Below are 19871 nucleotides of genomic sequence, written 5' to 3'. Positions count from 1 at the left end.
AATTCTCCATAGCCACTGGATCTAGGACTGGCTTCTTCAACAGTGGTTTTGCTACTATGGTTTTACTGGAACTGTCTCATCCCTTAATGAGGAATTGACACTCCTGACATCCATGTTACAAACCTAACTCTGAAGACTTGCAACATTTTACAAGGGCTTGTTACCACTTTTTTCATCTAGAAGACATTTTACTTTTCTGCAGTTACCTGGTGAAAATTCTGTGTGTGTTTGTAAGTTTGACTTTACGTCTCTTTCCTGCTCAACATTCACATTGTACTTGTGACACTAAGAAAGCTGGTTATGTGAATTGCTTTTACTAGGCTTTGAGTTTCAGAACTTCTAAGGAAAGTTGCTTAGCCCCTTCTTTTCAAGCAATGACCTTTTAATTCCCATAATATTTATGGCTTGAAAATATCATATCCATATAGATTGTTACGCATGTTCTCATTTGGGCCTGTTCGGTCTTGGCAACTGCTGATTATAATTTTAGACAGCAGCTTTCTAAAAGCCTGACCAGTAAAGTAAGCAGACAACATACAGTTACCCATTGCTACTCTAAGCATTGAACAGATGTTTTGGCCTATATTCCTCGTCACTTCTAGCTAGCATAATCACTAGTGAGAGTGGATGGAATTATAGGCCAAAGTGCAAGGAGAGCCAAAAGTTGGTTACACCTGACTTTGGTTACACCTCTCTGTTACTGTGGAACACAGCTTAAAATGCAAAAAATGCAGTAAGACTGCATTCCTCAGGCTGCTCTTCTAAATTTCAGCTGAAGTTACTAATTTCTATTCCAAGTTCTTATGCATTAGAAGAGCTATGTTGACTCAAACCTAAGATCTATTTCAGGGGTGGGTAACGTGCTATATAATAGTAGCAAGAAATGTACTGATGATTTTCAGTAGGAAACCACCACAAAACAGTGTAACTGCCAAAATTAACTTGAAAACTAGCTAAATTCGAGCTTTGATCCATAGTGATTTGATTTTGCTGCCACTGACAAATTGCATGGGTATGTAGAGACAGGAACATGGCCCATGGAGGAGGAAGGGAAATAACCAATAGCTTTCTGAAGTTGCTCACCCCTGGCTTAACTGGTACAATAGTATGTTCACTCAGTGGCCTACCAGATGCCAAGGGAGATCCCACAAGCAGGATGAGTGCAATGGTGCCTTCAGCTCACATGTTTTGCAGAAGTGTTCTGGCTCTGATACTGGTGGCAGTATATATCCATAATGACTTGTAGCCATTGATTGAAGGAATTGCTCCACAACTGCTTGAACATAGTGTGGTGACATCAAAATTCATGAGGGCAGGTGTGGATTAACAGTGAAAAAAGACACTTTGGATGTACATTTTCCAGGAAGAAAATAGACTAGAAATCTGCATAAATAAACTTTATCAAGACAAACATGGTGCAAAATAATTTAGGAACATCTGGCATGTGACATGTCAGTTGGAGCTGTGTGATTTTTCTGCTTAAACTAGCAGGGAAGGGAGGCAGATGTAGGATGGGGAGTAAGGCTTACTCAGTCTTTCCCAGCTTGGTGCATTCCGGATGTGTTGCGCTGTAGCTACTCTTTTCAGCAATGCCAAGCATGTGAAGAACTGTAGACCAGCACATCTGGAGAGCACTAGATTGTCCACCCCCTGTGTGTTTTATAAGGATGAGCCTGGGGATGGGTGGATTAAACCCTTTCCTCCTGCATCATGAGCCTGACAAAAATAATCTCTCCAGCTGCAATTCATGAGGGATATATTCTACTGGAATCTGGAAGCAAAACATGGCACCACACTCCCTTGCATGTTTTAGACCCAATCCTAATTTTTGACTATTTATAGTTGAACAAATGTTCTTTTTTCTCAGTGTTAGCCTGCTCTAAGTAGGACTAACATCAGATACAATCTGATAACTCAATCCCATGGGAATTTTTCTGTTCTGCCTAATCTGGAAGTTTCATCACAGATTCCAAATTTCACATCATTGTTTCTAACCTCTTTTTAAAAAGGTGTTGGGATAAAATATTTCCATATAGTGTAAAAAATTAAGCATATAATACCTGAGATTGGGTCACAGTAAGATTCCTAAAGGTAACCTTCCCATTTTATCTGAAAGTGTCAGCTTTTTATGCATTTTAGTACTTAGAAACAACTTTTTCAAATCAGATGTCCACAACAAAGCAGTTCATGGTATTAAGCAAGTATGAATACAATTTAACACAAATAAGCAAATTGAGTTAATAATTCATTGTTTTAACAAATCATGTAAATACGTTCTTTAATATGAGATGTTAAGCTTTTCCAGGTGGGATCTGAATTCACACGGTAGGCGATTTCTTGTTCTTCAAGTGCCTTGGGAAAGGCAGCAGAAGCTTCTGGAAAGCATTCCGTGGTGCTCTAAAGAGCTGTTGCATCATGTTTCTGTTTTGCAGAATGACACGTACCTTCTTAGGACAAGGAGCCTCTGGCCAAACTCCACTTCTCAGCAGAGTTAAATGAGATGCTCCCCATCTTTGGAGCTCCCTCCCTAGAGAAATGCGCCTAGCGCCATTTCTATTTTCCTTTTGGCGCCCGGCAAAGACATATCTTTTTAGGATTTTTTTTAACATTTAGCCTGCATGCTGTGGCCCTTTTTAATTGCTTTTATAGATTTTTAATTCATTATGTTTTAGTTGCATTTTTAAAGTGTTTTTACTCCGTTAATATGTTTTATGCATTGTAAGCCGCCTAGGAAGGCCTCAGCAATTATAGGCAGCCTATAAATGTGTGTGTGTGAATAAAAAAAATAACTGTTTTTGCCTTTGAGCTGTGACACAGTATATTTAAACTGGAGAGGACCATAAGAGAGTCAATTTAAATAGGATTACATAAGAACTGTCACTCTAGAACTGTGAGACAATGGTACTGTATAAATCCTCTAGAATTAAAAGGAACTTAATGCATACTTTGTTCTTATATTTCAGGGGTGAGGAACCTCAAGTCTGGGGGTCAAATCTGCCTTGAATAATAATTTGCTGGTATTTTGGTCCCACCCCTTTAACCTTTGGGTCTGCCTGACTGCCTTCATCCCCTGCCCCACTCAGAATGTGCTTCCCAAGAGCTTTTCTAAATAGAATTTGGCTCTTGGGCTGTTTCCCACCCCTGTTGTACTTGTTTCCACTTTGGCGCTCAGTGTTCAGCAGATTTTGGTTTAGGTTAAGTATTCAATAACATTTTCATGAAGTATCAGATAAGATAAGCATATCTGTTTGAAAGTTTAGAAATGGGTGAGGTAATACTTAGATGGACAATTTAAAAAATAAGGTTCTTGCTTATTAAATGAGATCTACTTTTTGTCACATTTTTGAGATTAAATGCCATAAGACATGTTTTTCTAGATTGCTGTGTAAATTTGAGATATAGTGGCATGCACAAGTATAGGATTTATTCTTCCAAAGTTGATAGCAAAAAGGTAATACTGTCTTGCATTGGCTTATATACTGTTGTTTTTCTTTTAATTTTTGAGGTATCTGCACATTCTGATGATCTTCTGGTCATTTGTGGCAGGAGTTGTTACATTCTATTGTTCCTTAAGACCAGATTCCCTTTTACCAAATATTCTATTTACGATCAAACACAAAAGCAAGGTAATGTCTACCTTTGTTAATACACTTGAATACCTAATATGTGGCAAATAATATCATCAGGCTGCGAAATGTGTTTGGGTTTGATTGTTGCATTGGGAAGTTGATCTAACTTAATAGTTTAGTTGATTCCACAGTGAGAACCACATTGCTGCTGCCCCAAGTTAAAACATCTTATTTTTGATATAGAAGAAAATACTTGTTGAAATCAAATATCATGTGAATGGACTTCTGCTCATGCTGTAGGACTTTTTCTTCTCCCATTACCTCATTCTGCTCCACAAGATCCCCCAGTCCTTTAATGCAGATGTGCTTGTGGGGTGTGGAGGGATTTGTCGGTGGTGCCTTTTGCCTCAGCAGAGAGGTATCTTTGAGTTTCACCCATCAAAGAGAGCCTTTCTAAAATAAATAATGAATTGATTTTGTGTTGAGTTATAAGTTTTGCTCATTCCCTTTGCTATCTCAGAAAATTTGTTGAGAAGGCAAATGATAATTATTTGTCTTTCCCTTACTGGATAATACAAGGATTTGTAAAATATTTAAATTTCATTTAAGGAAATATATGCTAATTCTGCGCTAGCCACTAAGAAATGATTTTAAAGGCCAAGGATATTTCTCTTAGCTGTTGAACATAATCTATTCATTTATCCATTGATATTTATTTATTTATTTATTTAAAGCTTTTCTAACCTGCCCCCCACTAGCATCTCGGGATGGCTTACAATGAAAAAACAGATAAGATAAAACAAAATAGCACAGCATCCAATGACTTAAGATAATAAAACCCCAGTTTAAATCAGCTACACATTAAAATGATGGGAAAATAAAAAGGTTTTCACTTAACATCGAAAAGTGTATGTTATCCATACACTTGGGGCAAAGTCTAGTAGGATAGTGGGAAATCCATGGTTGTCAATGTGGATCTTTTTTAAATCATGAGTAAAGCAGGATCTGTGTGTGTACTCAGACTGTCCTAATGTGAGATAGCTGGGGAGAACCACCTCTCAACAATTTGATATTCCTTCCTATTTCTGTGTGATGACAGTATGTGATCACTTACATTACATACATTTAAAAACGGCAAATGGATTTTTATATTGCTGAAGCACTAAACACTTATTGTTTTCTCTTAGCCACCAGATGTGCAAGAACTGTATTCCCAAGGTTGTAGCTGTGCTGTATGTGGCAATGTCAAATGTAATAGACATAGGTAAGTTAAAGATCCAGAATTAGAAAAATAGTTTGGAGGAAGATGTACAAAACAATCTTTTTAAGTAGAAAAATCTACTTAACAATATTTTTCTTGTTTCTATAGGCCAGCCTTACTGCTGGAAAATTATCAACCATGGCTGGACCTGAAAATTCCTTCTAAAGTTGACGCTTCCCTGTCAGAGGTAACTGTATAGCAATACAATGGTACCTTGGCTCACAAACACCTGAGTTCACGACCAAATCAGGTCGTGAAGAGAAATTTTGGCAAAATTTTGCCTCAGGTCGCAAACTCCGCATTGGGTGATGATCGCGATTGCACCCATCTTCCCTGCGCGAACATGCTCGGGGTGGGGGCGAGATGGCCATGATCACGATCATGCTTGTGCAGGGAAGGAGGGCGTGATCACGGTTGTCCTTGGGGTGAGGGGGAGATGGCCGTGGTCGCGCCCTGCACAAGTGCAACCGCGGTTGCGCCCATCTGCATGATTGGGGGCAGGGGGAGATGTCCGCAATTGCGCCCATCTTCCCTGCACAAGCGTGATCGCGATAGTGGCCATCTCCCGCCCCCCACCCCAAGCATGATCTCTATCACACGATTATCGTTTGGACTCTTCCTCCAAGCAATAACCTTCCCCCCACCTAGGTAAGTGTTCTCCACTGTACTGTACAGTACTTTGTTGCTTTGTTGTTGTTTGTCACTTTGTTTCAAATTTTTGTGATTAAAAAATGGTTACAGAATGGATTAACCTTATTTACATTGAACCTTATGGGGAAATTTGACTTGGGTCACAACCAATTTGGGTCACGTCCAGAGTCCTGAAATGGATTAAGCTTGTAGCCAAGGTGCCACTGTAATAGCCAGTGTTTGTCTTAAAAACAGAGGCATCCTTGTTTTGGATGTTAGATAAGTATTTCTGAAAAGTTGATGCTATGCTATGCTATGCTATGCTATGCTATGCTATGCTATGCTAGTCACAAAGTCGCGTCCAACCCATTGTGACCCCATGGACAACATTCCTCCAGGCTCCTCCTATCCTTCACCATCCCCCGGAGTCCTCCTAAGCTCCCACTGACTGCTTCAGTGACTCCATCTAGCCACCTCATTCTCTGCCATCCCCTTTTTTGCCATCTATTATTTCCAGCATTATGCTCTTCTCCAGTGAGTCCTTCTTTCTCATTAGGTGGCCAAAATATTTGAGTTTCATCTTCAGTATCTGGCCTTCTAAAGAGCAGTCAGGGTTGATCTCCTCTAAGACTGACTGGTTTGATCACCTTGCGGTCCAAGGGACTTGCAGGAGTCTCCATCAGAACCACAATTCAAAGGCCTCAATTTTTTGGTGCTCAGCCTTCCTCATGGTCCAGCTTTCACAGCCGTACATTGCAACTGGGAAAACCACAGCCTTGACCATATGCACTTTTGTCGGCAGGGTGATGTCTCTACTTTTTAGTATGCTGTCTAGATATACCATAGCTCTCCTCCCAAGGAGCAAGTGTCTTTTAATTTCTTGGCTGCAGTCCCCATCTGCGGTGATCTTGGAGCCCAGGAAAATAAAATCTGTCACTACCTTCATTTCTTCCCCATCTATTTGCCATGATGTGATAGGACCAGATGCCATGCTCTTAGTTGTATTAATGTTGAGTTTCAAGCCAACTTTTGCACTCTCCTTCTTCACCCGCATCAAGAGGCTCTTTAGTTCTTCTTCACTTTCTGCCATGAGTGGTATCATGTGCATATCTGAGGTTGTTGATATTTCTCCCAGCAATCTTAATTCCAACTGGTGATTCATCTAGCCCCACCTTTCTCATGATGTGCTCTGCATATAAGTTTAATAGGCAGGGCGACAGTATACAACCTTGCCGAACTCCTTTCTCAATTTTGAACCAATCAGTGGTTCTTCGTCGTGGCCTTTGTGGATCACACATATGGGTACTGCGCCTGCACAGTGCCTTTGGCCGGAAGATTGAAAGCTAATGGTTTTTGGTGGGAAGCTCCACTCCCCTCCCCCATGGGCTATAAAGAGCGGAGCGTCCGCCATTTGTTCAGTCTTTGCGACCGCAGTTCGCTGTGCCTCGTGCCACTTTCAACTTTCGCTTTGGCTATTCTTGGTTCTCTCCTTATATATTGCCCTTAAACTACTTTCCCCTTACTTCGCTTCCCGTTCTGTGTAGTTTTCTCTCATTTCTTCTTCGATCTAAAAAAAAAAACCCCAAAAATATATACTTACCCTCTGCACTATCTCTCTTTTCTTCCTTTTTCTGCGATGGCGCAGCGGGCGGCTTTCCACAAATGTGCTGACTGCGGGTCAAAAATGGCACCTACTGATCCGCACGACCTATGCCTCCTCTGCCTTGGGGAGGGGCATAGGACGGATAAGTGCGTTCATTGCCTAGCCTTCTCTAAGCAGGCTAGGAAGAACTGCGAAAACCGGCTTCGGAGGCTCCTTTGGGATAGGGCCCTGATGCAATCAGACCCGCTCATCTCTATCCCAAAACCAGGCTCCGCTTCTGTGGCTCCACCCTCACGCCCTTCAGATGAAGGTGCATCCGCTTCGCTGGCCCCCTCTGCCTCACCAAGAAAGAGGCATGAGAAGCGCAAACATGCCAAAGACAAGCCGGCAGGCCATAAGAAGGCCATAAAGGAAATGGCCTCTAAGCCTCCAAAGAAGGCTAAGTCTACGGATCGTTCCCAAAATCGGGACTCGGAGCCAACGGGCCCTTTGGTACCGGTGGCGGTTACGATACCGACCCCGCCCAACTGATTCTTCAAGAGGCTATGCCGGTCACCCCTCAGGGGTCTCCCCGACGTGCAGTCGACCTCCCGCCAGCACCCCTTCCAACTCTGCGGGGGTCTATCTCGGATGGGGAAATTCAGGACTCCCCTCCCAGAGCGAGGTCACTGACACCGATGCCCGCGGTGACATTGGAGACAGAAGCTGGCCTGTCCCCACCAGGGAATCGGAGGAGCCGCTCGGTAGAGCAACGCCGGAGAGTTGGCGTCATCCCTACTGCCAACCCTGGGGAGACCCGCTCTCTGTGGGATACTACCCTGCTCCCAGAGTGCGATCCTCACCTCCGCCCCGTGACCAACCGCGGTCTGTGGATTTGAGGAGGGTACCGCCTCGATCCCCACAAAGCGGAAGCAGCCGCTCCTTATCACTGGTGGAGTCATCATCTTCTGCCCCGCCATACTATGGTGCTGATTCGGATGACTCTGACGTAGACTCAACCTCCCCGGACGTCGTGGTGACATCCCAGGATCCTGCGTCACCCGATGAGTCACACGTCTCCTTCGCGGAGCTGATGTCGAGGCTTGTCCAGTCCCTGGACATCGACGCTGCCCAGCACCAGGGACCGTCGACGGATAAGTTTTACAACGTCGTCCGCGGGGAGCAATCGACCTCTATCGTTCTGCCACTTATAACTACCCTGCGGCAGGCGATGACGCAGCCCTGGGACCTACCTTCACATCCTCAACTGACGTCCAGGAGATATGATCTATGTACAGGGTCAGGGAAGAAGACATCCCCTTCCTGCTAAAGCACCCGAAACCAAACTCGGCGGTCGTCGAATCCTCGCAAGGCAGGGAGGCGAGGGGACATACAGCGCCAAGGGATAAGGAGGGCCGGAAAATAGATTCCCTGGCCAGGCGGGTCTATGCTGCCTCGGGCTTAGGACTTCGCATTTCTAACTATGAGGCGACATTGGCGCGCTATCAATATTTTATTATGCAGCGCCTCCACAACGTCGCCTCCACCCTCCCAAACCACCAGGGTGACCTTGCAAAGGTCCTGATCAAAGAAGCCATGCAGATCGCGGTGCAGCAGTTGTTCACGGCGCATCACCACGTGGACACTGACTCCCGGGCCTTGTTCGGTGCCGTTTCCCTCTGGAGACACGCATGGCTTCAGAGTTGTAATTTCCTGGAGGAAACGAAGCGGCGAATAGAAGAGATGCCTTTTGATGGTTCGGGACTCTTCCATTCACGTACCGACCATAAACTCAAGAAACTACACGAGTCAAGAATGACGGCGTGCAGGATGGAGATCCAGTCACATAGCAGACGTAAGTGGTCCTGGAATCGGCCATCCTACAGGCAGGCATACCAACAGAGACAGCTGCCGGAACACCGCCAGCAACAGCAGCAGCAGCGCCACCGCCCTCAGCCCCAACAGCGCTTCCAACAGGGCCGCCGTCGTTTCGACGATCGGAGACAGCGCTGACGGGATTGGCGAACCACTCCTCACGCTCCTCTAATACCCACCCCCCTCTCATCTGGGGACCGGCTCCAAAGCCGACTCCCTATTTGGGAGTCCATCACATCTGACCGGTGGGTATTGTCCATCGTTCAACACGGCTATCGAATATAATTCGACATCATCCCTCCATCGAGTCCGATCCGGTCTACTTCATGTTCGCCGGTACTTCTCGATGAAATACATCAACTTCTCCTTAAAGGAGCGATTCGTCAAGTATTCCCATCTGACGGACTCCACAGATTCTATTCCAGATACTTTACGGTCCCCAAGCGGGACGGTGGTCTACGTCTGATTTTGGATTTACAGGACTTGAATAAGTTTATTATACCGAGAAAGTTTCGTATGACCACCCTTCAAAACATTTTGCCGTTGTTAAGGAGAGGGGATTGGTTCACCTCACTGGACCTGAAGGACGCCTACTTTCATATTTCAATTCATCCAAATTACAGGCGTTTCCTTCGTTTTGCTGTTGCAAACCAACTTTATGAGTTCAAAGTTTTACCCTTCGGACTGGCTTCAGCTCCGAGAATTTTTACCAAATGTGAGGCTCCTGTCTGTGCCTTCCTACGCCTTCAGGGCATACAAATTTACCCGTACCTCGATGACTGGCTGTTAGTCTCGCAATCCAGAGAAGGACTCCTAGACACCATCCATACACCCTATGCCTTACTAGATAGTCTGGGTCTACGTATTAATCAGAGAAATCTTCTGTTCTTCCAACACAGACGCTCACCTTCATTGGAGCCCGCTTGGATTCGATGTTGGAGAAAGCCTTCCTCCCTCAGGACAGACAGCAGACTCTAGCTCACCATATCCATCGAATTCAACGAGAGGGGACGGTTATGGCGAGATCCATCCAGAGGGTCCTGGGGCATATGGCCTCCACAGTTGCTGTAGTTCCACATGCCAGACTTCGGCTTCGCCCACTACAATTATTTTTCAACAAGGTGTATCATCCACAAAGAGACCCACAGTCGAAACGGATTCGGATCCCGTCTTCCATGCTCCACTCCCTGTGCTGGTGGCTGAAGCCGACCAATCTCATGGTGGGAGTCCCCTTCAGGGCGCAACCTCCTTCGATAACTCTCTGTACTGACGCATCTCTCCTAGGATTGGGGGCGATCTGCTCTGGCCTATCTACCCAGGGAACGTGGACTCGTCTAGAGTCCAAGAATTATATCAACTTCCTAGAGCTGCTGGCAGTCTTCAAAGCCCTTCGTTCTTTCGAAGACCTCCTTCATCATCGGATCATTCAGATAACTTCGGACAATATAGCGACCTTTTTTTATCTGAACAAGCAAGGAGGGACGAAGTCACCGACCTTAGCCAGGCTTTCTATGACGATTTGGGACTGGTGCATTCCGAGACACGTTACTCTGATGGCCGTTCATCTGGCTGGCACAGACAACGTGCATGTGGATCTTCTCAGCAGACACATCTTCACTTCGCACGAGTGGGAACTGGATCCTCGCACGCGCAACCACCTGTTCAGGCGCTGGGGATTTCCCGATGTGGACCTATTCGCTATGCAACAGAACAGGGTGTGCAAGACTTACTGTTCGAGAGCGGGAATCGGACAAGCATCCCTAGGGGACGCATTCATGATCCCTTGGGACAACATCAACTTTTATGCTTTCCCTCCGATCCCTCTTCTGATGAAGGTCATAGCGAAGATAGCGAGCGACCGTGCATCGGGGATACTAGTTGCCCCCTGGTGGCCACGCCAAGCGTGGTTTGCAAAACTGCTCGGCATCTCCCGCGGGGAGTTTCTTCATCTTCCAACACTTCCGTATCTTATAACGCAAATGGACGGCACACTTCGTCACCCGGACTTGCTCTCATTGAATCTGACAGCGTGGTGGATTCAATGATTGACCTTCCATTGGGGCCGGCGACGGATTCGAGAGCCTCGAATCCTACAGCTTCTATTAATTCATCGGTTTCAACGATCACTTCGACTGCTTCGGCCCCGATTCTCAAATCCAACCATGCGGGTGCTTCTCACTGCCACAATCTCTCTGTACCATCCGGTTCGAGACAGACCCCGTCGAATTCGAATCCAACGCTCTTGCACCCTGAGATTCAGCATATTATCGATGCTGCTCTAAAGCCGTCCACAAGAAAGTCATATACAGCTAAATGGAAGCGGTTTTCCGTCTTTGCTGAGTCTCATTCGTTCTCCCCACTTGTCTCATCAATTGAACACATTCTTCAGTTCCTGCTGGAGTTGTATAACCTTAATCCATCAATTAGACTGGTTAGGCCCATGTGGAGCCTTTCCATAGTTTTACAGGCCCTTATGAGGGCCCCCTTTGAACCTTTGGCGACTGTGGATCTCCGATTAGTTTCGTGGAAGACGGCGTTCCTTGTAGCTGTCACGTCAGCCCGGAGAGCTAGTGAGCTTTGTGCCCTCCGCATCGACCCTCCTTATCTAAACTTCCACAGAGAAAAGGTCATTTTACGTCTCGACCCATCTTTCTTGCCCTAAGTCTCTACACCTTTCCATTCAGGACAAGACATTGTACTGCCTGCCTTTTTTCCATCGCCGTCAAATCCCTTGGAAAGATCTTTGCACTCCCTCGACGTTCAGCGTTGTTTAGCCTTTTATCGATCGCGAACGGAGTCTATTCGGTGATCCAATAAACTGTTCATTAAATATTTGGCTAGAGATCAGGGCGACCCAGTCACTCCTCAAAGGCTCTCAAAGTGGATAGTCCACACTATTACCTTGTGCTATCAGTTAGCTAAGCTCGAACTGCCTACAGTTCCCCGAGGCCATTCCACTAGAGCTGTCGCTACGTCTTCTGCATTCGCATCCGGAGTTCCGATCGATGACGTCTGCCGAGCCACTACTTGGGCGAACCCTTGCACCTTCGCCAGGCACTACCGTCTCGATGTTCGGGCTCGACGGGACTGCTCTTTCGGTAGAACTGTACTCTCCTCCGTCCTACAATGAGGACACCTTCCCTCCTCCTTTGATGGTAAGCTTGTTAATCTACCCATATGTGTGATGCACAGAGGCCACGACGAAGAAAGGCAGGTTGCTTACCTGTAACTGATGTTCTTCGAGTGGCCATCTGTGCAGTCACACAACCCACCCGCCGGCCCCGCTCGGTGTCGGTGAGTGGACTCATTCATCGGTACTGAAAGTTTCCCATTTTTTCTTGGTACCGATCCCTTTTTTCCTATCTCATGCTGAGAATTTTTCCACAAGGGGGCGCACGTTCGGTCATCAAAGACTGAACAAATGGAGGACGCTCCGCTCTTTATAGCCCATGGGGGAGGGGAGCGGAGCTTCCCGCCAAAAACCGTTAGCTTTCAATCTTCCGGCCAAAGGCACTGCACAGGCGCAGTACCCATATGTGTGACTGCACAGATGGCCACTCGAAGAACATCAGTTACAGGTAAGCAACCTGCTTTTCCGTGTCCAGTTCTCACTGTTGCTTCTTGACCCGCATATAGGTTTCTCAAGAGACAAATAAGATGGTCTGGTACTCCCATCTCTTTAAGAACTTGCCACAATTTCTTGTGATCCACACAATCAAAGGCTTTAGCATAGTCAATGAAGCAGAAGTAGATGTTTTTCTGGAACTCCCTAGCTTTCTCCATGATCCAGCGTATGTTGGCAATTTGATCTCTAGTTCCTGTGCCTCTTTGAAATCATGCCTGTACTTCTTGTAGTTCTTGGTCCACTTACTGCTGGAGCCTAGCTCGTAAGATTTTGAGCATAACTTTGCTAGCATGTGAAATGAGTGCAATGGTGTAGTAGTTTGAATATTCTTTGGCATTGCCCTTCTTTGAAATTGGAATGTAAACTGACCTTTTCCAAGCCTGTGGCCACTGCTGAGTTTTCCAAATTTGCTGGCATGTTGAGTGTAGCACCTTAACTGTATTGTCTTCTAGAATTTTGAATAGCTCAGCTAGAATACTATCTCCTCCACTAGTTTTGTTGTTGCCCCGACTTCCTAAGGCCCATTTGACTTCACATTCCAGGATGTCTGGCTTGAGGTCAGTGATCACCCCATCGTGGTTATCAGGAATGTTAAGCTCTTTCTTGTATAGTTCCTCTGTGTAATCTTGCCACCTCTTCTCAATCTCCTCTGCCTCTGTTAGGTGCCTGCCATTTTTGTCCTTTATCATGCCCATCTTTGCATGAAACATTCCCTTCATATCTCTAATTTTCTTGAAGAGATCTCTGGTCCTCCCTATTTTATTGTTTCTTTACACTGTTCATTTAAGAAGGCGTTCTTATCTCTTCTAGCTATTCTCTGGAATTCTGATTCAGTTGGGTGTATCTTTTCCTTTCTCCTTTGCCCTTTGCTTCCCTTCTTTCCTCAGCTATTTGTAAAGTTTCCTCAGACAGTCATTTTGCTTTCTTGCATTTCTTTTTCTTTGGGATGGTTTTAGTTGCTACCTCTTGTACAATGTTGTGAACCTCCGTCCATAGTTCTTCAGGCACTCTGTCTATCAGATCTAGTTCCTTAAATCTATTTGTCACCTCTACTGTATATTCATCAGGGATATGATTTAGGCCATACTTGAGTGGCCTAGTGCTTTTCCCTACTTTCTTCAATTTAAGCCTAAATTTTGCAACAAGAAGCTCATGATCTGAGCCACAGTCAGCTCCTGGTTTAGTTTTTACTGACTGTATAGAGCTTCTCCATCTTTGGCTGCAGAGCACATAGTCAATTTGATTTCTGTGTTGACCATCTGGGGGGGTGTCCCTGTGTAGAATCATCTCTTGGGTTGTTGGAAAAGAATGTTTGCTATGACCAGCGTATGTTCGTGACAAAATTCTGCCAGCCTTTGCCCTGCTTCATTTTGTACTCCAAGGCCAAACTTGCCTGTTATTCCGGTTGTCTTTTGACTTCCTACTTAAGCATTCCAATCCCCCACGATGATAAGGACATCATTGTTTTGGTGTTGTAGGCCTGCATAGAACCAGTCAACTTCAACCTCTTCGGCATCAGTGGTTGGGGCATAGACTTGGACTATTGTGATGTTGAATGGTTTGCCTTGGATTCAAACTGAGATCATTCTGTTATTTTGGAGATTGTATCCCAGTACTGCTTTTCCTACTCTTTTATTGACTATGAAGGCTACTCCATTTCTTCTGAGGGATTCTTGCCCGCAGTGGTATACCTGATGGTCATCTGAATTAAATTCACCCATTCCTGTCCATTTTAGTTCACTGATTCCTAAGATGTTGATGTTCAGTCTTGTCATCTCTTGTTTGACCACATCCAACTTGCCTTGATTCATGCATCTTACATTCCAGGTTCCTGTTGAGTAGAGATCTTTGCAGCATCGGACTTTCCTTTCACCACCAGATACATCGGCAACTGAGTGTCCTTTCGGCTTTGACCCAGTTGTTTCATTCTTTCTGGCTCTACTAGAACTAGCCCTCTGCTCTTCCCCAGTAGCATATTGGGCACCTTCCAACTTGAAGGGCTCATCTTCTGGCGTCATATCATTTTGCCTATTGATACTGTCCATGGGGTTTTCGTGGCAAGGATACTGGAGTGGGTTGCCATTTCCTTCTCCAGTGGATCACATTTTGTCAGAGCTCTCTGCTATGACCTGTCCATCTTGAGCATAGCTCATAGCTTCATTGAGCTACACAAGCCCCTTCGCCACAGCAAGGTAGTGATCCATGAAGGGGAAAGTTGACACACTGGTCTTATTATATTAGCTTAGCCTTTTTGTTCAGCCTTTTATGGTGTTCATTTTTTTACAGGCATTATATCAGTGGGGTAGGCAATAGGTTCAGGTTGCTGCAGTCACACTGTTGATATTAAAAACAAGTTAAAAGGTGGCACAAATGTGTCATTTCTGTCTGAAGCCAGGCGTGCTGATTCTGTAATGTAAGTCTCCCCTCTCCTTGTCTTTACCATGGGAAATCCCAGTGAAGAGAAGTGAGGGAGTAGAAGCTTAGAATTCATTCATGCAAGACCTTTGTTGAAGGAGTGTTCTTTGAGGGGTGTAAGCAAAAGAATGTTCAGTATTATTTGACCTGGGATGTATTTTTGGATCCTAGACTAGGATTTGTGCAAAATGTATCATGGGTGGCGCTTTTGATTGGTTCATTTTAATGTGTCATTTAATGTTTAATGTCTAATTTTCTGCAGGTATTTGAGCTAGTCCTGGAAAACTTTGTTTATCCTTGGTTCAGGTAAGATTTTCTGTGCTTTATTTCTGCAACATTCCATATACTCATTTGAAACAGTGAACATTTTAATTTTGCTTCAGTCGTTATTTGCATTTGCATTCTTGTGTATTTTTCTTTGAACATAACGTTTTATACTTCACACAAAATAAATATGGAGGAATATTTGTTTGCTGTAAGATCAAAGGTATTGCTTGTGTAATGGCATTTAGGTTTGCTTTGAACTCTGCCTTAGAATTTTGTTTTCACCTGATTATGTATCACTGTCCTGTTGTGGTTTTAGTCTGGTTCACTGATTATCTGCATCTCCTTTCCTAGCATGATGCTTTCGACTTTAACCTCTCCACTTTAAGAATGATCAGAAATGCTGAGTGCTGTCACCTGGAACATATAGAGGGCATCAGGTTGTGGGAGGCTGCTGTACTAAGATGGCAGCTTGTAACAGCTCAGTCCTACAGCTCCAGTGCTATGTTGGGCCCCCAACACTCGATCACCAAAGCAACAATCAGTATGACTGACTTGGTATAGATACCCCATCACTGCACAGTTTTGCAAGGATGGCATGCACAGAAACAGGTGGCAGTGTTCTAGCAAAGAGCCACCTCTGTCTGAGTGCAACTTTGAATGTTGAGCAGAAGGATGTGATACAATAATTCTAGACTGCAGCAGATTAGAAGTTAGGTAGGTTATTGTGTCTCATGGGTTAACATGTTTCATGTCTGAAACAATTCATATCCAAGGCAAACACTTGAAAGGAATGCCCCTACATTCTACCTGATCTTTCCACATGAAGAGAAATGTTCACCTGGAAGAGAACTCAAACATGTATTTTTCTCCCACTTGCATTCTGAAATTATAACATTCTCAGAGGACTGTACCACATGCTTTTCCTGAATGGTTGAATTTTGTGACTTGATTAAGAATGGCCTTTAGGTGCTGCAGTGCAATTTTACTGCTTGTATCATGCAAAGTAAAGGAAATCCAAGTGGATGGGCTCTCCACTTAGGAGGAATGTGGTCTTTCCTCTACAGCTGAAGGGAAAAAAATAATTACCAGATATTGAGATGGATCCAGTCTAAGCTAATTGCACTTAGGTGCAATTGAAATTGTTATGAAAGATTTGTCATCAATTGTTGGTTTCAAAGAGAAACATGCAAATAATCTGGGTCCTGCCCAATTGGATTAAGGTTCAAGCTGCCTTTTACTGAGTCAGTTCCTTCAGTCATCTAGCCCAGTACTGTGTAGGCATGCCTAGTTAGCATTTCTCCAGCATTTCAGCTACGAGTTTTTCCTGCCCTGTCAGAACTTGCTGCAAATTGAACTAGGAACATTTTACATGCACAGCATTTGCTGTACTACTGAACCGCAATTCTATTGCAAACCGCCATGCTTAATGTTGTATATTGGGATAGACTGATGCACTGTCCGATGGATTAGGGCATGGCTGACGCATGGGGAAACAATGGGGAATCATCAGGATAGCAACTGGTGATGAGTGGAGTCCCCTAGGGGTCAGTTCTGGGACTGATTCTGTTCAACCTTTTTATCAGTGACCAGGAGGAGATTGTATTCAATTTATTTAACTTATTCGTTTCTGCTCAGTTGTAGGGACTGCAGGTGGTGCAGTGGTTTAAACCACTGTGCTGCTGGGATGGTAGATCAAAAGGTCGCCGGTTCGAGTCTGCACAACGGGGTGAGTTCCCGTTGCTCCGTCCCAGCTCCTGCCAACCTTGCAGTTCAAAGGCATGCAAATGCAAGTAGATAAAAAGGTACCACTTCGGTGGGCAGGTAACAGCGTTCCGTGCACTTCGGTGTTTAGTCATGCCGGCCACATGACCACGGAGACTGTCTGCGGACAAACGCTGGCTCCCTCGGCTAGGAAATGGAGATGAGCACCACCCCCTAGAGTCAGGCATGACTGGACGTAACGTCAAAGGGAAACCTTTACCTTTATGCTCAGTTGTGGAATAGTTAATTTATTTTATTTAGGATTTGAAACAATGTTGTAAGCCATCCCGAGACGACAGTGATGGACGGCCTACAAATTTTCTAAATAAAAAAATTAACCAGTCTGCTGACTAAATTCACAGATGATACCAAAGTGGGGGCAGTGGCCACGACTGAGGAGCAGGTGATCCAGATCCAAAAGGATTTGGACAGGCTGTGGAAGTGGGCAGGGGACATTAGAATTAGAATGGCATTCAAAGTGGATAAGTGCAAGGGTTTGCACTTGAGGCACAGGAATAGGTGTCACAGGTACAGGATGGGGGGCAAGTGGCTAGAGAGCAGCACTTGTGAAAGGGATGCCAGCAGTGTGACGTGGTGGTTAAGAAGGCAAACGCCACCCTTGGATGTATAGCCAAAAGCATGACTTTCAGATCTGGGGAGGTGTTGATACTGTTCTACACAACTCTGGTGTGCCCACAGTTGGAGTACTGCATCCAGTTCTGAGCTCCACGTTATAGGAGAGACATAACTAGGTTAGAATTGGTTCAGTGCAGGGTTGCAAAAATGGGAGCTGGGTTGGGAGGGATGACATATGAGGAGAGATTGAGGGAGCTGGGTCTTTTCAGCCTGGAGAAGAGGAGACTCTGAGGGCATCTTTTAGCGAGGGGATGTCATGTGGATGAGGGCTGTGACCTGTTCCTCCTTGCAGTGGAGGGCAGGACTCATTCCAGTGGGGCAAAACTCAAGGAACCAGGCTTCAGATAAGATGTTGGGAAGTACTTTCTGATGGTTGGGACCTCTAGGATATGGAATGGGCTTCCAAGGGAGGTGGTTGAGGTGAAGGTGTTCAAGGAAAGATTGGCCAACCACACGTTGGGGATTACATGAGCAGAACCGGCTCGAACCAGGGGTTGGACTAGAGGCCCGGGAGACCCCTTCTGACTCGCTTTGTTTCTTTGTTTCTATATTTTTTACTTTTTACATGAGCTGTTCTTAGGACTCTGTACTATATTTTAACACCAGGGGGAGCACAAACACCACTTTGTGTTAAGGTGAGCGTGCTCTGAGGCTTTTATTAGCTGAATAGACTTCTGTGAAATGACATCTAAGGGGCCAGTCTTTTAGCTTTATTTATACAGTTCTTCAAGCCACAAAACATAGGTCTTAATATATAGAAATGAAAAGCTCACTTTTGAAGATTACCTGAACATGATATGCTTTGGTACTTTCAGCTTGTTCTTTGTCTGCTGCCGCATTTCTCTAGCTTTTAAATAGGTTGACCTCCTGTTATGTGATTGCTCATTTTAGTATCAAGTTTTGGAGGTATAACCTTAGGACTTCTGAAGTGTGTGCCCTTTCTCTTTTGTTGTTTCTGCTTTCCTCCTATTAAATAGTTTCAGGAGCCAGATGAAACTTTTTTTTCCTAATAAGACACCTCCCACACTAAGTGCAGTTCTAGAAGATTTTTTTAAAGTACAGTTTCTCAGTGGAACCTGAGTACATAAAACAGGTTGTTTCCAGATGTAGATGTGTGCAACTGGGCTAGTGGAAGTAGACTTATTTATGGCAGTACCTCTAACCCTCCAAAAATTCTATGCAGGAGGACCAAAGCCCATCTTGAAGGGGCTCGGCTGTGGACCAGGGGAGTTAAGTGGGAAGAGAAGGACCCCTATCCAAAATTGGGTTGAAGCACCTTCCATGAGTGATGTTCATGAAAAGTGCCTCTGCCACATCACCTCTATTCCCTCATTCCTCAGACCATCACATTCAACAAGTTCTCTTGGTTCTCTGTATAACATATTCAGGGGCAGGAAAAACTGCCGTGAATACAAGGGGCTGAGAAGGTGCACATACTTAAATTTGAATCCAATCTAGTATATGCAAATATGGCTGGGAGGTGCTGCAGATGTACCCCAGATGCTTGGTCATATCTGCACATTCAAACATTGTGGAAGGAAATTCTAGATAGAACTCAGGAAATGACAGGCTACAGGACACAAAAAATTTTCTTCTTGGCTATATTAGCTAGGTTGATAGAATCAATATACTTAGAATTAATCTTCAGTTTGTTTGCTTCAGCCTGGAACCTCCCTCACTTAAAAAACATGCATTTGGTTTTAGAGTAGTGTTAAATTGGTGTCACTCCACTTCTGGAAGGTTATTTAACTTTGTGAGAAACAAGGTGATTTTTGCCCCCCCCCCCCCCCCCCTTCCTATTGCTCTAACCCTATTCCTGGGGAGTGGAGACAGCATGGGAAGTGGTGCCGCTGAGATAGGAAACTGTGTGTGATGTGTAGATGCAGTGGTTAGAGTGTTAGACTGGGGCCCTGGGAGATCCATCTTCTAATGCCCACTTGGCCTTGAAGCTCACTGAGTGACTTTGGGCTAGTCATTCATTTTCAGCCTAACCTACCTCACAGGGTAGGTTGTAAGGATAAAATGGAGTGGAAGGAGGACTATGTAATTTGCCTTGGGTTCCTCACAAGAGCAGGAAAGGTGGGATATTACCATATTTTTCACTCCATAAGATGCACCTGACCATACGACGCACCTAGTTTTTAAAGGAGGGATCCATGGAAAGCTTCCTGATAATCACAGGCACATTCCCCATCACTTCCCCATGGGCTTCATTAAAAGATGGGTTGCCATTTGAAAACACACACCGAC

At 44.8% G+C, this 19871-nt stretch overlaps 2 protein-coding genes across 4 annotated transcripts in view; both read left to right on the top strand.

Annotated features, from left to right (window-relative positions):
- Positions 1-3626, top strand: part of LOC123019122 (synaptotagmin binding cytoplasmic RNA interacting protein) — a 36171-nt gene extending 32545 nt beyond the window's left edge. For all 3 annotated transcript variants that reach the window (XR_006413854.1, XR_006413856.1, XR_006413855.1), the window contains exon 13: positions 3506-3626. The gene's annotated coding sequence lies outside the window, so the exon portion shown is untranslated. The remainder of the gene's footprint in view (positions 1-3505) is intronic.
- Positions 1-19871, top strand: part of SNX14 (sorting nexin 14) — a 45382-nt gene that overhangs the window by 1949 nt on the left and 23562 nt on the right. Inside the window, exons 2-5 of the mRNA XM_044421687.1 lie at positions 3506-3626; positions 4757-4833; positions 4939-5017; positions 15220-15263. Coding sequence (XP_044277622.1) covers positions 3506-3626; positions 4757-4833; positions 4939-5017; positions 15220-15263 — 321 coding nt within the window. The remainder of the gene's footprint in view (positions 1-3505; positions 3627-4756; positions 4834-4938; positions 5018-15219; positions 15264-19871) is intronic.

Source organism: Varanus komodoensis, unplaced genomic scaffold, assembly GCF_004798865.1.
Source record: "Varanus komodoensis strain SLA01 unplaced genomic scaffold, ASM479886v1 scaffold12, whole genome shotgun sequence".
NCBI lineage: Eukaryota > Metazoa > Chordata > Lepidosauria > Squamata > Varanidae > Varanus > Varanus komodoensis.
This window is presented reverse-complemented; position numbering and strand designations above follow the sequence as displayed.